This window comes from Coturnix japonica, chromosome 3 (assembly GCF_054131305.1).
Source record: "Coturnix japonica strain WE chromosome 3, WE-NBRP24, whole genome shotgun sequence".
Taxonomy (NCBI): Eukaryota; Metazoa; Chordata; class Aves; order Galliformes; family Phasianidae; genus Coturnix; species Coturnix japonica.
Window position 1 is genome coordinate 41,397,800 of NC_140665.1, and position 22,675 is coordinate 41,420,474.

Here is a 22,675-nt window from a genome sequence, read left to right on the forward strand (position 1 = left end):
CATCATCTTGCAGGTTATTAGTCCACACCATGAACTAGTGCCTTAGGCTGTTAGAAATAACATATTTCAGTTTCTGAACTATCCAAGTGAGCAAAGCAATGGCAGTCCAAGGCATGCTCAAGCGCCTCCGTGACACAAAATCAGAGCTGTCCTTCAGCACAGCAGAGCAGGCTGCCCAGTGGCAGAAGGCATCTCTTGAGTGCCTAAAGGGCTTGTTATACCACTGCTCTGCAGCTTCAGCCAGCATGTGCCAGTGCTGATGCTAAAAGAGGGAGCCACTTGCTTTCTCTCTACCTTAGTTGCTCCTCCCTTATCCAGATCATCACAGGGCAAAGCGAATGTTTGGCATATGAGCAGGCAGGGGATGGCAGAAAGGCATCAAGGCACCAGCTCTGCTGTGACATGTATTAGCATGGGGCAGTAGGGCAATGGGCTTTGTAGACAAGAAGCTTACCCACACCAGGTTGTGCATGCAGAGCTGGGAGCCAAATCCTGGCTTCAAGGAGTGTGCCACAAGTTTGTGTAAAATGCCAGGTGTTTGCTTTCAGATGATGTGCTGTGGGGAAATGGTGCTGGCTGTTTGTGTTTTTGCCACTGTGGAGATTATAAAGAAGAAATCCTGAGGTTTGTTGTGAAATCATCAGTTTTCACAGAGGAAATTCTTGATTTTATAGAGCAATCCCTGGCAGGAAGAAGGCAGACAAACATGGAAGGCAAAGCAGATTACTGTAGCAGAAAAGAGGTATCTAAGTTTCCATACAAAAATGGTTTTCATTCAGGTCTGTTGAAGCTGTATCTATGGAACTTTCTAGCAAAATATGCCAAAGCAAACAATCAGAAGCAAAATTCCCTTGGAGAACATCTGTGGACTGTTCCTTTAAGCAACAGCCAAGGGAGATCCTGACATCTAAATCCTAAAAGATGCACAACTCGGCCAACAAGCTTAGATATCCTTCAGACTAAAATAAAAAGGCTTAAAGTAATGCTGATGTTTTAGTACAGTTTGTAACAAAGAAAAATGTGCAAGCCCGTTCCCATCTGTCCATTGGAAGCACACATCCAAACTGCGTAGAAGTATGTGCTCCCTGCAAAACACAGACCATGATTTAGCACTTTGTTTACAGGCTCCACGTTGATGTTTACAGTGATTTCTGAGGCTTGTGCTTTTTATGTTTTCTGTATGAGAAGGGCAGCTGGTGTACAGGTATTTATTATGTTTACTGGCATTTCCGAATAGATTTTTTTTATAGTACATGGTTTTATGAAGTGTAATATTTTTATAGCAGATTGACGATCTTTGGACTTTCTATATTGTTACACACAACTGCTTGCAAACAAGCCCTTTGCTCCCCTTTTCCTGTGCACTGTGTCCAGAGCTGCTGCTGTTGTGCTGCTGCCATCAGCTGCTGCTCCTACAAGCTGACGGTGTTGTGAAGCCACATGAACAGACTGCAAAAAGCTGTGAGCGGATGGGAAGGTGGGCAGCATGCTGGGACTGGCTGGAGGGCTGGGTGCTGAGCTGAAGCGGGCAAGGGCTGGCTGTGGGGAGATGCCTCAGTGCTCACCTGTCTGTACTCTGTTGTTTTGGCTTGGCATGCCTATCTTTTCCTTTCTTTATAAAGAAATAAAAAAATAAAAAAAATAAAAAAAAAAAGAGGGAGAGAGAAAAAGGGATCCTGCTTGGTTTTGCATGATGCCTTTCCAGTTCCAAGCACTGGTCATGCTTGAATGACAGGTATGGTGATGTTAAAGGCACATCTTTACCTTTCCAAGTCAGACTGGAGCTGTTACCTCTGTGCAGCCTGCATACTCAAGCCTCTGATTTGGGAAGCAACAAGTAATTCTGTAACCCTCCATCAGCAGACAGTTCACCCACCAGACATATTTGGGGTTTCACTGCCAGGCAAATGCGAGCATTCATACGAGCTGCCTGGCATGGATTTCTTCTCAGAGACCTCCTATCATATGGTACTTCTGAGAACCACTAGCAAGGAGACAGCATAACCTCTTCTTGCTGAGCTTACTGGTGACTGCAAAGCAAAGCCAGCCTGTGTTCCTGGGAGGAAGTGGGTCTGCCTCCCTGGCATTACCACCATTACAATTCTCTTCTCTGTGATATCCAGCAGCATCACAGAAGTAGTGAGTCCAGCTCAGGGAACTGCATTTGGTACCAGACATGGAAAAACTGCATGCGACCCAGGTCCAAGTAAGCATAACCAAGGGAAGCTGGACTTCAAATTCATGGCACAGCATCTTTGCTGCGCCCGTGGGTAACCAAGTGCTAATGCTCTTCTGCCAGCTGCTCCTGTCCTCCTACTTCTATCACTTCTTTTCTCTGTCCCTAACAGAAGCAACCCTTTCTGCGCCTTTACTCCTCATTGTTCTTCTCCACTAAGACATATGTCTCTATCCTCTTCCTTGTGTCTTCCACAGATCATTCCTCCTTTCCTTTACCAAGCTTTTCCCCCTGAGAGGTCCATACCATGGCTTGTAGAACCTCTCCAGGGAGGCAGGGCAACAACTGCCCTTCAACATATTCAGGTTCAGGAGCAACCCAAGCTTAATCAGTGTTTGTCACACACAGTTATGCAGAGGACATGGTTAAAAGTCACTCCTATCTGAGTAGCACTTTGTTCACGGGCAATACAACTGCTGGCTGAGGGCATCAGACAGTAAGAACAGTAAGTAGCAGGTACTAACAATAAAAGCTAATGTCTGAAAATCACAAGCATGGATTTTTCACTAAAAGCTATGGAGCAGAAAAGGAGAGTTTTTGTCTATGTCCAGCTATTCAGGTTGACCACAGATTGCTTGCAGTGCACTAGCTGCTGACAATGCTGTCCACCCATTTTCCAAATGCAAGGTAGAAGTGGATCTCTATCCATTCATCCATTTGGACAGGAGAGCTATTTGTAGTGCTCTCACTGGATGTTTTCTAAACATCCAAAGCTGGCCTGAGCCCAATTCCATTCTTTGTTGGGGAAATTACTCTATAATAAGGCTGGTGAATCACAGCCTGTGGTGAGGCTGCATGTTTTGCTGGGTTGGCACACTCCTGCCTGTCTGATTCTTCCTGTCTTTCAGGTTCTGCTCTCACCAGCAAAAGCAGCCACAGTCACAAACCTTCACACCTTCCTACTGCAAAAAAGTGGGCTTGAATTCTAATGCTGGCCTCCTTGTTAAGACATGCAGGCAATGTGATTTCCAGGGCATTTACCCAGACTTTCTGATTATACATGCCAGTGGACTTCAGGTATGAATCTCCACCGTTGTTACCTGAGCAACGCAACCAAGTGGGACACAGCAGGGATGTCACTCCCAGCGTCTGTCACTGTCTCCCCCTAGAGTCAGAAGCCGGGTACTGAGTGTTACCGGGTTAATGCATATGAGAACCACCAGGGGGCCTCAAACAAACGGGTTACCAGCATGAATGAAACCTTCCAGCACAAAGAGGTTAAAAAAGCTTAAATCTTGAATACGTTCTCCGATTAGAATGAAGCTATTTTAAAGAGTGTGACAAAACAGACCACAAAACCTTCAGCTCTTAAATTCCTCCAGTACCTGGAGCAGTGCCCCTGAAGCGTGAAGTGGCAGAAAATGTATCGATCCCATCAGGGTACCCTACTGTAGGGTGACAGTCCCCTGTTTAGACCAAAGAGTCTGAAAGAGCCTGTACAGACAGAAGCCTCTGCCATGTTCCCATGAGGTGGGGTGTATGGGTTTGGCCAACATCAGTCCGAGGAAAGAGCTGATGGGGCTCCCTGCACTGCAGCACCCTTGGCAAGCACTGGTAACACAAGGTATCCACATGGTGCAATGACAGTGTTCACGCTGTCTCCTCCTGAATTTTATGAAGGAATGTAGCAGCTGTGCTATGTAGGTTGGAAAAACTGACCTCTGCACAGCATTCAGGAAGGGCACTCTGGGCAAAAAGAAGGAGCCACGTCACAGGCTGCTGGCATGATAAGGGCATTCCACTGCTCCAGATTTCCTGTTGTTAGGGTTATGTTGAACTTCCATGCTCCTGCATGGCTAATTCTTCCCCTCCTTGTTGCCCAGGTGACAAAGCGTGGCACACAGAGCAGGCCTTGAGCTCCTCTCCAGGCATGAAGCCTGTAGCTTGGTGTATAGGCTTGGATCAGCCAGGAATTGCACTGCTTTGTGGCACAGGCTCTCATGTTTACATTATAAGGCTCTAAGTGTAATAAATGAAGATATCTTTTCAAGTCCTTGAGATCCGAACTGTAGCCTTAACGCTTAATATTAATGTTTATTAGGAAGATCAGTACTTGTCTAAAAGAGGACCTCTGACTTTCGGGCACGTGAGTGTATGTGGTTTGTTTTTTTTTTCTTAAAAGCACACCTATTTGCATCAGTGACTTTTTTTTCTGCTGGGCTTTGTATGAACCTAAATGACTCCCTGTTGAGTCCTGAGTGACCTTGTAGAAGTCCACCAGGATCTATCATTTATTTTGCTTTGATCCCAGCAGCTTTGGAAAGGACTTTGGTATGTTTACCTTCAAGTTACTCATCTTGTATGCCCATAGTTTGTTTATCCGCTGTAGCCCACTGAAATCTCACCCCCCCCTTTTAACCTGTTAAAGAAATAGGCCAAAGGTGATTTTATGGCCCCTATCTGGGTAAGCATCACCAGTTCCATCAGAGACAACCTTTGACTTTCTCTTGTAAGTCAGCAGCATCCCAGATCTGTCATGCTCTCACCAGCCACCAGCAAGTGGAGAAATCTCAGCCCTCTGAGACAAAAATTGGCTCCACCTGAAGCAGATTTAACACCACTGAGGATACAGCAATTAAACCAAAGACAGCCCATGTGTAATCACAGCCTTCTGATTCAAGAGTGCTCATCTGCTTCTATACATCCAGGCAGTTGCATTGGCATTATATGGTTTTTATGTTTTTGACGGGTTGGAGGTTTGACTTGATGATCTTAGAGGTCTTTTCCAAACTTAATGTTTGTATGATTCAATGCTATTAGTGTTCAAGGCTTTCCAGGTGAATTATTCCTTAGCAGAAGAAGGACTGGAAACAGTGAGAAGCAAAGAACTGTTCTGATCCACCAAGACTGACACCCCTTCCCCTCCCCCAAGCCAACCCCCAGCCTCAAATGGGAAGAGGTACAGCATATATAAGCAATAGGCATGACTTTATTCATGGTGAAGCATACTTGAAATTTGTCTTTTTGTCATGTTCTACTGAACTGACATTTAGTCAGTTCACTAGTGACCTATGATTTCTGAGGAGAGGGTTATGCAGCTAAAGTGACTGTCATTAATTAACAGTGCATCTGAACTTTGATCCCTTCAGTTTCTGCCATTGAGCAGACACTTGATTTCAGTCCCCATGCAAGTCTGGGGACATTTTTATTGGATAAAACTCCTTGAGGTAGTCATTCAAAGCTTAAGAGAAAACTACTGTGTCTGGTTCTCCTTATGAAACATGTATGTTTCACCACACGGTTTGCAAAGTGTGAAACCTCCCTCACAACATCAGCCAAGCTGTTCATGATATGCCATGTCATCAATTCTCCTTCCTCAGAAAACTATTTCTACCGTTTATTTTTCAATCCAGCTGGAATACTCTCCAGTTTCTGCTTTGCAGCCCAGTTCAGCCCTTCTGGAAGGTGTGGCCTGCCAGGTGAGAGCTGCCAGTCTGCCTGCTCTGCTCCACTGAAGATGACAATTACAGCAGTAAAACTACATGTGACATTTATATGATGTTTAACTGTAAAAGAAGATTCTTCTGCCTGAGTGAAGGAGGAGAATTTTGCAATGTGCTATTGCAAAAAGCAGCCCTCTTACCCTAGCAGCCATGATTTTGCAATATACAGTAGAGTGCACCTGACTGAACTAGCACTCCTCAACCCTTCCTCCTCAAACACAAGCAATTGCTTGAAGGATGCCAGCTATGTAGCATGGTGATATTAGGAAAAACAAGGCAGTCATCTTCCTCATAAGGATCCGATATGGACCAATGTTGCAAAACCTGGCTAATTCTAAGCAGCCTTACCTATGCACGCTTATATTTAAAAATAGAGCCTGAAATGGTCTCCTTTGAAGCACTGTTAAATAAATAAACTGCAGAGATGTTCTTTAACCCAGAAAAATAAATCTTAAAATACTTAATGCCATCTTAGTCTTCACAATGGTAAAAGATCAGATAAAAACAGCCAAAACTACTAGAGGTGAATACAGCATGAAATAGACTTAAATAATTCCAGCCGCAGTTCTGGCTGGCTGTTTTATTGTGTGTGACTAATTTAGGACTCACCCCAGAGAAGCCACATCTTCCAGCTGCCCTGCAGCTCTGCCGCCTTCAGCACACACCACGCACACTGAGTGCTGCCTGAGTAGGGTGCACCCTTTGTCTGCAGTCACTTGGCTTACAGGGATAAAAACTGCCAGGAGGAAATTGAGTTTAAGCAATGGCTTTACCACAAGCTTAAGTATGGAAAGGCACAGGAGTATTTTGTTTGGTTGGAGTTTCTGTACTTACATCCAACAGACCATGACAGGGTCAGAGTTTGCTCAATATAGTTTAGAACAATGAGAATAAAAGTTTCTCATGTTCAGACCTGCCTGACCTATAGCAGTGACAGCTGAGTCCTTCTGCAGGGAAAGTAGGGAAAGGCAGTGATAATTGCACCAACTACCTGAAATAGCTTATTTTCTATGCTGACAAAATTATTTTGTTCTTCGTTATAGGCAGAACCTCTTGCTTCAGTTCCTGCTGCCCAGCTATTTCTTGGCTACCCAGTTACAATAGCCAATGAATTTAGTTGTTAATTTGCTGATACTGATGTTCTAGCAATCCAAATTCTTTTTCAGATCCATTTTGCATCTATTTTACTCTTCCCTTCTCAACCTTGCTGCTTATAATTCCCACAGCACAGTGTTCCTTTGGCCATTTATAAATGTGGGTCTGTCTTCCTTGCTGTGATTTTAAAAATATTATATCACTGCCTTCTTATCAGCACCTCCTTGGCATTTATGGTTTTCGATCCTTGCTCCAACTTCAGATCCTACTGAGAGCTGCAGGTGAAGAAATACATGTAGCTCCACTATGTAAAAACTTAACTGATCAGGTTTTGCAATGAGACTAATTAGCCAGCTCCTAAAGATAAAGCATCTGTAATGAAAGATAGAAAGACAAATGCAGGTGTCGCATCAAGCTGTGCTCTAGCTTGGCTCCATTTAATAATGCAGGCTAACTAAATGTCATAGTCAATGGCTCAAGTCAGTCTTCCCATCTTCCTACCAGACAACTTGTCTCCACCTTAATGAAGTAGTATTTCATTACTACAGAAGACTGGGGTAGCAGTTCATCTTCTCATTTTTATGCACCTATGGAGTTGTAATAGAAGGGAAATGATACCTAGCTCATCTCTGAAGTCACAGTGCGCTTAACAGCCTAAGTGCTGTACCCTTGGCTGTCATGCAGCACTCCAAATTACTTGATCCTTCAGTTCCAAAGCACCATTGTTTTTCCCTGCAGGTGTTCAATAGTACTTGTGATAGGTATATCCTATAGGACTGGTATCATGTCTGACATCAGAAGCATGACTATTGAATAACATTGGTGCACCACCTCTTCAGTTCTGTGATGTCCGCAACGTAACTTTTTCCACTGGTTCCATTGACAGACAGGTAGTACATTCCTCACTCCCAGCCAAAGACATGCTCCCATGGCATGCCAACAGGAAGAAAGAGATGTCCTCAGTGGAGAAAAATGGTAGACCCCCTTACATAGGCAACTGGACCAACATCTGCTCACATCAGGAAGTATGCATTCCTCAACAGTAGCTTTGGGATGAGAAGAACAGGATGGTCCTTCAGCTGGGTGGCTCACCTTGCTAAGCTGCACACAGAAATGGTGGATCTGAGATATGGAAAACCCCTTCTGTGGGAAACACATCAGCCATTAGATAAGCAAAGCTGTCAAGCCAACACCACACCTTCTCTCATAGCCAAAATCTGAGATACTGTGAAAAATTACTAAGGTTTACTCCACCTCGTGTGTGTGTGTCCATGTGTGCAAAAATGCCAGTGCTAGATGTGCTAGCACTACAGATTTGGAGGAGCCAAGCTGAAGGGGCCAGTCCATTCCACCAGCTGCAGGTGCAGGTGAGGCCAGAGCAAATGTGTGCTGGCAGGAAGAGATGATGATCTCTCCAAACAGTATTTACAGAAAGCTTTTGACTTCCTCCGTAACTGGAGAGTATCGCATGGAGAGCAGCTGCTGGAGAATGGGAGGAGTTTAGCTGCTAAAAGTGAGGAAGGGAATTCAAGGGCACCAGCTTGCTAATCCAGCATTGCTAATGCAGTCATTGGGGATTCCAGGAATAAATATCAGAAAATGCCACGTAGATTTTTTGTTTAAATTATCTAAGGGGAAAAAAAATGCAGGGGATCTATCTGTTAGAAAAACAAAGGAGAAAAACTAAAGAAAAGTTAGAAAAACTGAAGAAGTTTGATAAAAGCAATAGAAATTAAAATGCAACAAAGAAAATTGCAGACACTGAAAATTACGGGAAGAACCCACAAAAACCAAATGCAGAAGTATGACAATAATAACTCCAACAGGTATAAATAATGAGTAAAGTCTGATAGCATGATTGTTCAGAGCAGAAAAAAAAAGGGATGGGGGGCTAAAATATACTTTAGATGTGTGGTGGGACCTGATGAAACTTAATTCTAAGAGCCACCAGGACCTAGCAGAAGCAGCTTGAGATCAGTGATCATTGTCCAGCTCATGGAGAGATGGGGACAAGTTCAGGAGCATTTGAGAAGACCAAGTGTCTGAGGAAAAGGGGTCAGTAAATTATAAGTCAAATGGTACAACAAAAAGCTTACTAGGATAACTTATTAAATAATCAGGGAACAAAGTAGAATCATAGAATCACCAAGGTTGGAAAAGACCTAAAAGATCATCCAGTCCAACTGTTCACCTATTACCAATAGCTCCCACTAAACCATGTCACTCAGCACAACATCCAGTCATTCCTTGTACTGGTCATAAACAAATCCTGTAAAATCAATCTGATTTATTTATTTAACAGTCTTGGTGGATAACAGGGAAGCTGTGAATGTGATAAATTAAAGGTTGTTGGTGTTATTTTTTTTATTTTTTGGATGGGGAGAGGATTGCGTTGGTTTGGCTATTGACACAGTTCTATATAAGAAACCTAAAAAAAACCTGAATGTAAATATAACTGCCATAAATGCATACAGAACTGCAGCAAAAGCCCACTTCAAATTATTGCTGGCTGCTTTTGCTGCTCAGCTGCTAGTGCTTGTCACTTGGGGCTGGTGTCTTCTGGGCACATGTCTAGTTAATTATTTTTCTATTAACTGTTTTGAAAACAAAGTGGGATACACTCAGAATCAGAGGACTCTGCACTGCTGGAAAGGCTTTCACTCAAACACCATGAACCACGTTGGAAAGCTGCAAACAAGAGTCTAGATGGAGTAAGGAAAGCAATAGAAGATTTAAAAGGCACAGCTTATGAGACAGAGCTGAATGGGCTTGTGTATTCTTGGAAGAAAGTCTAAAGAACACTGTTTTCCCAAGCGGGTGAAAGATTTTTTCCTTCTCCTTACACAGTTTCAACATATGATGTGTTCTCAGTGAAGGACTTCAGCTAAAACTGTAGCTCAGAAACTACTGAAAAAGGTTGCATCATGCAAGATACAAGGAATCCCAGTACATAAGAGTTTGTTTGCACATACAGGACTGACTTTTGTAGACCCTCCCCATGTTGGCACAAGTTGAACCAACTTGAATAGCAACTCCTTCAAAACCCCTTTTGGATTCCCTTTTCTGCTTTTAAATAAGCAGCCTAACTAGTCCATGGAAACACACACTGAAGCTTTTTAAGCAAGTAATGCAGCTGAAAAGGGACACACAGAATCACAGAATGACCCAGGTTGGAAGGGACCTCAAGGATCATGTAGTTCCAACCCCCCTGCCTGGCAGGGCCACCAAACATACACATTTACTAGATCAGGTTGCCCAGGGCCCCGTCCAACCTGGTCTTGAGCACCTCCAAGGACGGGGCATCCACAACCTCCCTGGGCAGCCTGTTCCAGGGCCTAACCACTCTCCTAGTAAAAACACACGGAGAGCAGGGAGTTGCTGTGTGTTCCTGTGCTGTGCATGGCCCAGGCTGCACTCAGCCGCCAGCCCAGCTGTGAAGGTGCTGCACAGGCCTTGAGAAAGCAGTGGGAGCAGATAAACATCCATTTTCACTATCTCTAGTACACCGAGCAAAGATAAGGAGTCATTCGCATACGGGTATTTGTTTGACCGGCCCGAATTTTATGGAGAAGGTATTATAGCAAGGTTAGAGTTTATCTGTCAGTCTAAACAAGCAACCTCTGCGAGAGAAGAAAATGGAAAGTGTCTGAGTGCCAGACCCCGCGTCCTGTGCGCGATGGGGGAAGGCTGAACGCACTGCTCCCCATCTGCAAACCCAAAGTTCGTCCAATGTCGACTCGGCAACGCTCCTCCCCTCGGGCTGCGGAGGAACGCCGCTGGTTCAGCTTCGCGATCGCTCCCCCCCCGTTTCCTTCACGCCGCTTTACGGCGCTCCGCCTCGGCGCTGAGCGCCGCTACCGGCTCGACTCGCAGCGGGAGGGAGGCGGGGCCGCGGCGGCCAATGAGCGCGGGGAGAGCCGCGCTGACGGAAGGGGAGGGGGCGCGGGAGCTGCCGTAAAGCGGGCGGTGGTGCGGGGTAGTCGGTTGCGGCCAGGGCTGCACGCGAGGCGGGCGCTGCCCGTCTGTTGCTGGGCCGCCATGGCGGGGGCGCTGGCCCGTAAGGCCGCGGACTATGTGCGCAGCAAGGAGTTCCGGGACTACCTGATGAGGTGAGTGCCGGGGGGATAACGCCTGCAACCGGGGGTTTGACCTTGAGGTGGGCGAGTGCCGCGAGCTGCGGACGGACGGACGGTGGGCTCTTCTAATGACGTTAGGAAACCTCTCGCTGTGCTGCCTACAGCCGTTACAGCTGCTGCTCGTTGTGCAAGCTCGTGGGAAGGCACCTGCTAGTGTTAGGAACAGCAGTGGTTGGGGCAGGTAGGGTGGGCCTGCGTGGGAGAGAGCTCTGGGGAGCAGAATGCCTGAAGCTCGGGGCTCTGTGCGAGGTAGGGAGTAATGCAGAAGCAGTGACCCAGATGTAGGATGAGCAAGAGCAGTTTTGCAGTGAGATGGCAGCTAGAGCAGGCCTCAGCAGGGATTCGTTCTGAGGGTATCCTTTAAGCTCAGTGGATGCTTTGTGATGTTAACACTTTGTTACTGTGCTGGCATTCATTTGGAGCACGTATGTTGTGGTAATGGATTGGTCTGCTCTGTAATAAAGGAAAGTAAGCGGCTTCTGGAGTAACAAATTGCTCCCTAACACCACCAAGGTTATCTGCTGAAGTGTCACTTTCCATACCAAAGACTTAAAGGCAGCTGCAACAACGACAAAAATCAGCTGTATTTCATCCTGGTTCTGGTCTTGAAGTAAACAAAGTATTATTTAAAAAAGCATGCACAGGATTCTTGCTTTGTAAAATGGCCACTATCTTTAGTCCTTTTATTATTGGGTGTGCCATGAAGCCAATTGAACCACACAGAGCAGCCGTTCAGTATTGTCTCTGCCCTAGGAAAGCAGTACAAGCTCTTGGTTGTGCTTCATAGGGTGCACAGTTTAGCTAACTGTCAGTAAAAGGCTGCAGTCTGCTGCTGTAGCAGAAACGTAGTGTGTCGACTTAAGAATTGTATCCCAGTGTGTTCCTTCCTGAAAGCTCTTGTTTTACCAGGCTGGAGGGCTCTGCGTCTTACACAAAACTAATCTTTTTAGAGCAAAAGTTTCCTCAATGCTGTGAGTTTATTCTGACTACCTCAGAAATTGGTATCTGATCACTTCAGTAATTACAGTGAGGCTTTCAAGTGTGTAACTTCTTAGTGAGAGAAAAAAAATGACTGGAGATCTTGCTTGCAACACTTAGATCGTACATCTTCACGCTTGACCTTTGATACATAGTCACAATTGCCCAAAGCAGTGGAGTTATGTAGTGAGTTGTGAGCTGTTATGTCTTAGTACACTCAGTCCTTGTGGAGGTCCGTTAGGGTAAGTAGCTTCAGTTTTGGCTTCATAACTGAAAATCATGAAAGCTGGTGTGATGAACACACGCTGCTTTTCCCAGGTGGCTGTATTTGGCATTACATCACAAACTACCTTCTGGATCTTGTACAAAGAGAAGATAAATTACTTTTAAAGCTGTCATAAATAATTAAATGTTTTGCCAGTTTCACTTCTGGCTTCTCTGAAGTGGTGTTTAATAGGAATTTGAATGACTGTAAATCATGTAAATATAGATTTGCCCTAATAATGTCTTGAGGTTTTAAAGTAAGTGTGGTAAGAATGTAAGCTCTAGGTAAAGCTTCTTTTTCTCCTTGTAAACTGCAGCAGCAATGTTAGCTTAAAACAAGCTGAGTGGCATATTAAGGTTTGACATTTTAGTACAAAATGCTCTTTGTCACGGGATTGAATGTAATTGTTGGAAGCCACAGATTTGGAGCTGTATGTCTTCAGGAATAGATATATGCAGTTGCACAGTATCTGAAATAAGGATACTCCAGCAGTTGTAGCTGTGTTGGCTGCCGAGCTTTGAGGCTGGGTGCTTCTAGAGGAGCTGCATGACCTTGTTCTGCCCTCTTCTGGGAGCAAAAAAACTGTTCCAGTTTCACGTGAGCATGGGGATGGCTGCAAGACCTGCGCCAGAACTGTTAGCAGCAGGCAGTATGGTTCTATTTTAGGCTTCTGTGTGCATGTGAACAACTTGCAGCTTAGAAAAGAAGATTGGATTCTGTTAGCACAGAAACACTGTGCTGGGAGAACTATTTGGTTTTTTAAGGTTTTACCCCCCCCAAAAAAAAGTGGAATGTGCACTTAGCCTGTAGAATAAGTGGTTAGGTTGGTCAAGGATGTACTAACTGCTTCTTGACTGAGACTGCTGCTTGTAACGGAGCTTGACCTCTGAAGTAGGCCTGTCTACTTACCGTAGCCATTTGGTAGGTGATCATGGAAAACATTGTGATGGGAGTGACTAATAGTAATATAGATCAGTATTAATAGTTCTGGTAATTATGCGGTGTCTTAAGTGAAGCCCATATGTTCTTGTTGTGTTCATGGCACGTTAGATCACTGAATATGTTATAGCTTACCAAGGTCATTGCCTAGATAAATTACTGACTTGTCTTTCATTTCATGTGAGCATCAATCATAGATGAATTATGAAGGAAACTAATACTTTTTTTCCTTTTTGTCTCCCATTTGTTTTTTTTTTGTTTTTTTTTTTTTGAATGGCAAACAATGATGGCCTACTTCAACAGCACGGTAAGGAGTGGGGAATGGACTTTGTTTCATTTTCATGTATGAGTTCAGTATCTTGTCAGCTTTTTCTGCCTCAGCACTGTTCATGAAGTTGCCTGTATATGAAAAGCACCAGGAGAGGTGCACTAATAATACTTAATTGCAGATCTAGGCTTTATGTGACTGAACATCAGCTCCTTCAGTTCATCCCACAGTAGTCAATAGGAAATCAAAGGGGCTTCACCTTTTCCCACATTCTTCTCTAATTAATCTATCTGGAGCCACTCTTCTATATAGCAGAGACACTGGTAGTTTAGTAGCAACTGAATTACCTTGCTTGACTTAATTCTTTTTGACCAGCTTTACTTCAGACAATAAATGATACTATATAACCATAATGATAATCTAGTTTCGTTGCCCCTGCGGTGTGCAGGGACACCAATCACCAGACCAGGCTCCCCAGAGCCACATCCAGGCTGGCCTTGAATGCCTGCAGGGATGGGGCATCCACAACCTCCTTGGGTGACCTGTTCCAGTTTGTCACCACCCTAAGAGTGCAAACAGTGACAGGGTTAGAGCCTTAAAGACCCCTTTTATGAAACTGAAATTGCCATTTGTGCTCAGACTCAGTGTGATAATGTGGATACGTTTGTCTTAGCCATGATTTGCACAGGAAGATAGTTGATGTGATTAGGTACCTGTTACTGGCCCACTTGCTGTTCTTTAAAAGGTTTCATTAAAGAACTGGAAAAAAGTATCCTATGTACCACTGACATTGTCTGCTGTAAATGCTGTTCTTCTGTTGCAGCAAATACTTTGTGCATAAGTTACAGATACATTTCTTTACACTATGTAGCCATACTGTGAAGTATAGATACTATGTAACCATGCAGCTATGCTCAGTTACGTCATTTTCTCATGGGAATCTTCAACTGTTAAAGGTGTTGATTTTTCTGTCAGCAGAAATACAGTAAAAATAAATGCATTTGTTGCATCCCTCAGATACTCCTTTAAATCTGAATTTGAACCAATGCAGTCTGTAGACACAAATATCACACTTTTTGTGTGTACTGCATGAAGGCCAAACTATGAAATAGTATGTAATGTAACATTTCAGTTTTCTATATAGTTTCTAGTTAAGTTACTGATACAACCTAAATTTGCAGGAAACAAATATGGCTTTTAATCTAGGTCTAATTATAATGTTACAAGCTGATACTCAGACTGGCGAAATGTTAATCTTGAAATTTCAATTGTAAGAAACTTAAATGTCCCTTGACAATTCCAAAATATTAAAATAATAGCCAGTATCCCCATTAGAGGAGGAAACAAAGTATAAGCTTAATTGCTATCTGCAAAGCTTATTTTTTCCCCTTCCTCTCCAGCACTTTTGGGGGCCAGTAGCCAACTGGGGACTTCCTGTTGCTGCTTTTAATGATATGAAGAAATCTCCAGAAATCATTAGTGGCCGAATGACATTTGGTAAGTATCAAGTCAAGCATCTTCTCAGTGAATTAAGTGTAGATCAGCAATTCCACACTTAAAGCAGTGTGGTATTAACAGTTTCTTATTAACTGGTGATCAGAACAGATACAGATATTAAAAATCTTTCTATATTATCTTGGAAGACATTTACTGAATTGCTCAAGAGTTGCAAAGGTCTTTTTGCAGAGCTTTTCAGTAACTTTTTTTGTGTGTGTGCAGAGCCCTGGTGCATAGTTTTGGTCGCAAGACTTAAGTATTGTTTTGATATCCTCTGCTACGGCATGTGGTAGTTCAGAATGCATCTTTTCCAGTTCTACTCTTTTCATCAATGATACTGATACAGTGTGATTGGTGTGAGAACACTTCATGTAGACTAATTCCGTCCAAGCAGTTGCCTGAATGTCAGGTTATTATGGCTCTTAATGTGATGATGTAAGACTTCCATTTTTAAATACATAAGCGACAATTGTTCTGCCTTTTTTTTTTTTTGCATGTATATAGCCTTTGTTGAAGTGTCTGTGCATTTTAAGTTCTTCTGTATTATTGTAAAACAGGTAATTTACTTTATTAAACAGGTACTTTAAAACTAGTATAATTACAGTTAGACTGATTAAGGAATTTACAAGTTCTTTCCAAGTAATTTTTCTCCCCCAAGTAAAATACTCTTGGGTTAAGGAAATAGATTGCCTCATCTATACTGGATTCTTCTTAGAGTAATTCAATCTATTAATCTGTCCTAGAGATGAAAGACTAGTTTGAATGTCATCTCCTGTACAGCAATAGTGTGTTTTGCAAATTATTTTTGGTGGCAGATATCCAGTTCAGACATTTTTAGACAGAAACAAAGCACACTGTAGTTCTGCTTCAGCTGCCTTAGCTCCTGCCACAAAAAAGAACTCATTTACTTTAATTGCTGTAGAGTTTGAAGCTCATCAGCAAACCTAGTATTTTTAAAAATAAAATCCTTCTTGATATTTGCTTTTTTGTCAAATAAAATTTGCTGATTTTGCTGGTTTTATCACCCTATCTGCTTTAAAAAAATACTAATTGAATGTAGGCATTCAGATACAAAATTATGCAGGATACAGTTTGGAGAGTAATGGATGTTTGTTAATGCTTTCTTTTTTTTTTTAGTTACAGCTACTTATTTCTGCTTGTTTCAGTTATACCACAGCAATATAAAGTTTTTGTGGTTTTTTTTTTTTTGCTGTTAACTCCAGCCCCACAATTTCCTATGTAGTAAAACTGGCACTTATCCTCTTTAAGGATCCAGTGCAGAAAAATGTATAAGTTTGTAACGCAACTGGGAAACTCAAATGCCAGTGAGAAGCATTTTGTGTATGTTACATTTTGTGTATTGTTACATTTTGCTGGTGTGAAAACTTCTCACCAAAATGCATGTATTTAAAATAATCCACTGATATCTATATTTTGCAGCACTGTGTTGTTACTCCTTGACTTTCATGAGATTTGCCTACAAAGTGCAGCCAAGGAACTGGCTTCTCTTTGCATGCCACTTCACTAATGAAGTTGCACAACTTATTCAAGGAGGGCGACTGATCAAATACAGGCAAGTTCTGCTTTAACAATGGGAAGCCATAAATTGATGACGCTCAGGATGCTCTTTCACTAGTTTTTACTTGTGGTGCAAGCCCCTGCATGGCTTCTGGGCCTGTTAATAGGCATGCAGAAGATAATGAAGAAAAACAAGCTTGTTGTTACAAGTTAAAATGTGACTTGTCTTGCACGTCCTGTGAGCTTTGTAGAGGGCCCACACAGAAAAGGCTGGGAGGTTATGGGTGCGGATGAGGCTTTCAGAAGCTGCTGGCATCTTTGGTTTTTGCTTAATGTATTATATTATTGATCCATATGTGTCTATTTCTGTGACTTATGAGACCGAAACATTCATAAAATGGTGAAGGGGTTGTATGTCTGAAAGATGAAAAGAAACTAAGCTGACCATTCTTGTATGTATGGGGTAGATCTGGGATTTAATATTATGTATTAAATATGTATTAAATATTATGTATTATAAAGTGCAATTTTTGCACTTTATAATAAAAAAATAAATAAATAAACCAACCTTGTTCTTCTCCTGGCAGGTTGGAGAAAAAGAACTAAATATCAGACTTGAACTAAGCCAAGGAATATGTTCATCCTGAATTACCACCAAGGAAGATCTGCCATCTACAGTTGCTGTGACAAAGACAACGGATATAAAACAAATGTACCCGTTGCGAACAACCCCATCAGTAATACTTCTAATTTTATCTTGCCTTTTATAAAAGTACTATACAACAATGGGATCCACTGCTTCTAATGTTTTGTTGCCTTATTTGTCCTTAGTAACTACCCTTCTAACAGAGTTTGATATTCAAACAACCAGCACTATTTGAAAACCAGTTTCTTATTATGAAAGTAAAATAGCTTGTGGTGGCTTCACAGACTTGTTTTCAAATGAACCTGAGCAGACGGCAGTAAAACAGAACTGTAGGTGGTGGTGTTCCATACATTAATGTTCTTAAAAGCCATTTAACTTGGGTGCATTCATTCCTAGTCTTTTTTTAACTTAAGCAGTGGCTTGCTAATCTACCAGAACAAACACGTAGACACGCAGCCTGGAAGCAGCCAGCTTTCCCTCTTACTGCATGCCTTGTCTCAGTGAAGAGACATAACAGTAACATAATTTTTAAGTCGCACATTACTTAATAAAGACGGTAAAAACAAAAGCATTGCACTGAAGGAAGGCAACAAAGTGTGATACTATTTTTCAGGTAATTCTAACTTGTTTTCCTACTGCTCGAGTTGTTCTAGATGTATGTAATTTTTATTCAGGCAAAAACTTACGTAACTTAACTTGTTTGGAGACTGGGATGTGAAGGACACAAGGTGCCTTTCATTAGTTTTTTGGTTTTTTTTTTTTGATGTTGTTGAAGAGTGATTTTCATGCATGACCTGCCTGGAAGTTACATCATTGTTAAAGATGTAGATGACAAAGAATGTCATTGATGGATTTTATTTAGGTGCAGTGTTTTGAACAATAAAACATATTCCAAATGGCAATAAACCTTCTCAAAATTGTGAAAAGTTTTGTTTATCATACTGTGATATCAGATCCTAAAATGAAATTTTAGGAGGGAGAGTCTATTACTATGATGTCATGGAGGAAAAACAGATTAGAAAAGTAAATGGTGTTATCCTTTCCATGTGGTGAGTCAAGGCAAATATCCTCTGGATCCTATACCCTAGAACTTCCTTTTCCTTTAGGATAAAGGAGGTGAGCGTTTGGCTGAGTACTACAGTAGACAGTATTGAATTTGTACTATTTCTCAGCTGTGTAACAAGCAACGTATGTTCTGGTTCTCTATACTGTAGTAATGGCAGCTAGTAATAATGGGTTTGCCAGCTGTAGCAGGTTAAAAGACTTGAATTCCAGGCTAATATTGTATTGTTCCTAATAGCATACTAGCTGAACAATGTAGCAGGTATACAACCAGGAGTCAAATAGGGTATGTCCTGCTTGATGAGTAAAGCAACAACTTGCTAAAGCTACTTGCTGCTTTGAGAAGTTGCTGTTTGTTAACTTCTAGTAACTTCATTAAGTAGTGAATAGCATTTACAAGAGTATCTCCTTCCGTTTTCTTAGTGTGTAGCAGCCTGTACTATATCTTTTCATGTGTTTCCTTTTTTTTCCTTTCATCTCCCTATAGCTATTTGCTAGGGCAAGGCTTAAGTTCTTTCATATCAGAGTTGTATGGGGTGCCCAGTTCTCTAGTGTAGAATACTGAAACGCATTGTTATTTGAGCATTTTGAGGATGGTATTTTGGAGTAACCTGAAATAAGCACATTTTAGGGAGACTGGAGGTCTTTACATTATGGAATCTGACCAACTTAATGGAGATGATGGCTTCCCTTGTTTCACTCAGGTTGTGTTGAATAAAAGCAAGAGGCTGCTCCAGTTTCACTGATTAACAGTAATCCAAAGCTTGTGCTCTGTATTTGTGTTACAGGGCTTGTCTCTACATGCTGTTATTTTGGAGCAGCTATTTGGTTTTAATTTCACAGCCTGGCTTAATCCTAATAATCTTTCAGCAGTGGGATACCTCCTTCACTAGAAACCTGTTGCACAATGATTCCAAGCCCTTCTCTGAGTCTACTGTTCCTATTTCACGGTAGCGTTACCAGGAAAAACGTAGCTTTTCCTGTCTTGCTGCAGCCTCGGTTGCTGCTTTGTCTCATGTCATTAGACAGGAAGGAATTTGTCACATTTCTGAGTAAGTTCTGCCAGATTGCTGTGAAGGAATGCGGCACCTTTGGGAATCTGGGTGGGTGGCAGCACCAGTGATGCTCCTGGTCTCTGCCATGCCCTCCTGCTGAGGTTGAGATCTCTTGACCCTCTTCTTCCTGAGGAGACCGATTGTTTGCTGTAGTGTTAAAATAGCTTGTGATTTCTTCTGCTGTTGTGAGACTAAGTATCTTTGCTCTGGAAGCTTGTTGATTTATAATTCAAATGTGGAGGTCGTTTGCTAGCACAGTAGTAAACCTACTGAGTAATGTAGTAGTAAGTAGTAAACCTACTGGGCTGAGAGAGACTTTGGAGTATGGCTCTGGAATCCAGCGCTGGATTAGGACAGAGAAGCCTTCCAACTACTCTAGTGCTTTCCCTCAGCTCTCGCCATGAATGTCAATGTAAACTGCAGTGTGGTTTAATACGTAAGGCATCAAATGTATGTAATTCAGTTATGTGTGTTTCTGGTGTAGACAAGCCCATTTAACAATGGCACAGCTGCAGACACATTACTGCTTTACATGCCAGTTATAAGAAAGTGAAAGGAGTGAAGAACAGCAGGAATAAAAAGATGAAATAGTGGATAGTGACAGTGGCACATTCACAGGTTGACTTAGCACAAAGCCATTATGTGTACAACCATTTCTTTATGGTAAGAGGGCAGGCTACTGACAATATAAAACGGTGATGGCAAAAGATTTATACACACAGTTACTCTTTTATGTCTTCAGCCCATATATCACAGACATGTTGGTCCCATGTGCTTTTGGGTAAGAGAAATGCTAACTAGCTAACAATGCATCTGTAGTTCTGCTTTTATAGGACTTGAATATTTCTGCTTTCATCTTAAACAGAGGCTAAAAACCTTATTGTGATTGAATAAGACATTGCTGCAAATTTCCCTATCATTGTGAAGTGAAAGTTGACACAGTTTCTTTAGTAAATAAATCATGAAGGAATACTTCCCTCCACGCAATCCTTTTCTCCGTTTGCCAATCCAATAGCAACTAGTGCATTTTTGCCCCTGTGGTTGTCACTTAGAAAAAAAAGCTATGTCTGTAAGATGAACCCAACAGCAGAGTGCGGAAAGATGGCTGCCTGGGTAGCTCGCTCTTAAATGTCATCACCAACGCTCTGTTCCTTCAAGGTCCTCACTGTAGCCTTATCATATGACCTAACCCTGGCTATAGTATCGCTACTTTATTTTCCTACTTTTTCTCTGCCCTCTTCCTTCCCTTCTTCAACAGCAGATTTCAAGTAACTATGGCAACAAGCCTAAGAATTTTCAGCCTATTCATTAGTATGAAATCTGGGTTATGATGTTTGCTTAAGTGAAACAGTTACATGGAGATAACTGCCCCAAACTCAGCCTCAGTGCAGGTAAAAGCAATGCTGATTATAGCAGCACTGGCAAGCATTTATGTGATGGCTCTTTCTGGCCTGCTGCGAAGAAATACGTAATGGCACAAAACAAACTGCTTATGATTTTGAAAAATGTTAATACTTTTGAAATAATTTAACTCATATATTATCTGAAACATAATCATGTTGTAACTTGTTTCAGTTGGTTGATATACAAGGTGGTTGGAATAGACTCACATCATGCTTGTTGTCCTGGGAGTTGCATTAACTGAAGAGATGCCTTCTCAGAGTAGTACTGAGATAAATGAGACTGGTATCCTTGCTCATCCTTTGTAGGAGACGTGGTGGTGTGAAATCTTAAAGTTGTTTCCTTGAAGGACAAGATATTAATCTCTAACCTGTCCCTATGTAGTGTATCTGGATCCAAGATGGTGGCTTAAGGACAAAAAGATCTTTAGATTTTAATGTGTATTAATGCTAAGGGGAAAGAGTGATTGTCTCAAACATTCCTCCCTTGCACATTCAGGAAGCCCAAGTCTCGTTGTCCCTGAGATCCCAAGGCAATTATTCTGTTTGTTCATGAGGAAATCGTATGAGACAGCAATTACAAATATTTCTGTTCATGCTTCATGGGTCACCTGGGAGCACAGTACAAAACCAACAATGTGATCAGTAACCTAATACTTTGTGGTTTTTGTACTGTGACTTGGTAAATATTAGCATCAGCTCTCAGCCAGGTTATTGTTAGGAAGAGGAACAGGTTCAAAGGCTCAAAGATTTGGCAAGGTGCTCACTATTATATTAGTTAGCCAAACCACTGTGATACCTGACCCAAGTGTATGAAGCCACAGAAAGATGAACTCACAAGGCTGTTCATTATGTCCTTGTGTTGGTTGCGTTAGCCATCATGGGCCAATGAAGGCTATTACCTTTCCCTGCAAAGCTTTCCAGTAGCTCATGAGAATGACAACCCATGACAACAACTATACTTTGGAGGCAGCACAGGCAGTGTGCCTCAATTATGAAGGTCTTGACCAGCTCATCAGTTGATAGTGATAGGACAAGAGGGAATGATGTTAAACTAAGATGGGAGATTTAGATTAGATATTAAGAGGAAGTTTTTAACTCAGAGGGTGGTGACGCACTGGAACAGGTTTTCCAGGGAGGCTGTGAATGCCTCATCACTGGAGTCATTCAAGGCCAGGCTGGATGTGGCTCTGGGCAGCCTGGTCTGGTGGCTGGTGACCCTGCACATAGCAGAGGGGTTGAAACTAGATGATCTTTGAGGTCCTTTTCAACTCAGGTGATTCTATGATTCTGTGATCCAGTGCTTGTTTGAACACCTTTGAGCCCTGGATTGCCATAGAGCAGAGTTATACCACAATGATTCAGTCTCCCACAGTTTCTGCACCTTTCCACGCAGCCCTTTTTCCCTCCTCAAACAGAGTGGATTAGAGGCTGATGGCATGGTGATGGTGGTGCATCTAAAAATACTCTGGAAGACATCAGCAGGTCACAGGGGCACACTAGAAATTCAAAGCAGGTGGCAGTCAGCATGAATGGCCTGGGTTGAAAAGGACCAGAATGATCGACTAGTTTCAAACCCCCTGCAAAACACATAGGAGAACAGGCTGCCTAAGGAGGTTGTGGATGTTCCTTACCTGGAGGCATTCAAGGTCAGGCTGGATGTGGCTCTGGACAGCCTGGTCTGGTGGTTGGTGACCCTGCATGTAGCAGAGGGGTTGAAACTAGATGACCATTGTGACCCTTTTCAACCCAAGCCATTCTATGATTCTGATTCTATGTGGACCTGGCCAGGAGCTCTGGGGAGCCAGGGAGGGGAAGCGTTGTGCTCTGCACGGCCCCATTAAAGGCTCTGCCCTTCTCTTATCATCTCCCCCATGCAGCAGCAGCTCACATATCCCTTATCACATCCTCCTCTCCCGCAGCTGCACCACACGCTGCCTGCTGCTCCTTCATAGGGAAGCGGGTGAGTTTAACAACCGAGAAATCGCGCTACTGAGCAAATACAAACCACTTTTAATGGACACACTGAAATAAGCAAATTCCGTAACAGTTGAGGTAACCAAGAACACAACAACCACACTCCCTCAACTCCACGCCCCACCAGGCTCCGCACATGCGCCCAGTCGCCGCTGTGTCT

At 42.6% G+C, this 22,675-nt stretch overlaps 1 protein-coding gene across 1 annotated transcript; it reads left to right on the plus strand.

Moving 5' to 3' along the window:
* Window positions 1-10,725: 10,725 nt before the first annotated feature.
* MPC1 (mitochondrial pyruvate carrier 1) lies at window positions 10,726-17,927 on the plus strand. Its single transcript, XM_085543449.1, has 4 exons — window positions 10,726-10,887; window positions 14,761-14,857; window positions 16,298-16,430; window positions 16,963-17,927. Exons 2-4 carry the CDS (start codon window positions 14,815-14,817, stop codon window positions 16,979-16,981), a joined length of 195 nt encoding a protein of 64 aa, XP_085399575.1. The 5' UTR covers window positions 10,726-10,887; window positions 14,761-14,814; the 3' UTR covers window positions 16,982-17,927.
* Window positions 17,928-22,675: the final 4,748 nt, after the last annotated feature.

Coding starts and splice junctions, on each gene's coding strand:
- MPC1 (XM_085543449.1), top strand. CDS start 14,815: ATGAAGAAATCTCCAGAAATCATTAGTGGCCGAATGACATTTG. Junction 14,858..16,297: donor TAGTGGCCGAATGACATTTG/GTAAGTATCAAG, acceptor TATATTTTGCAG/CACTGTGTTGTTACTCCTTG.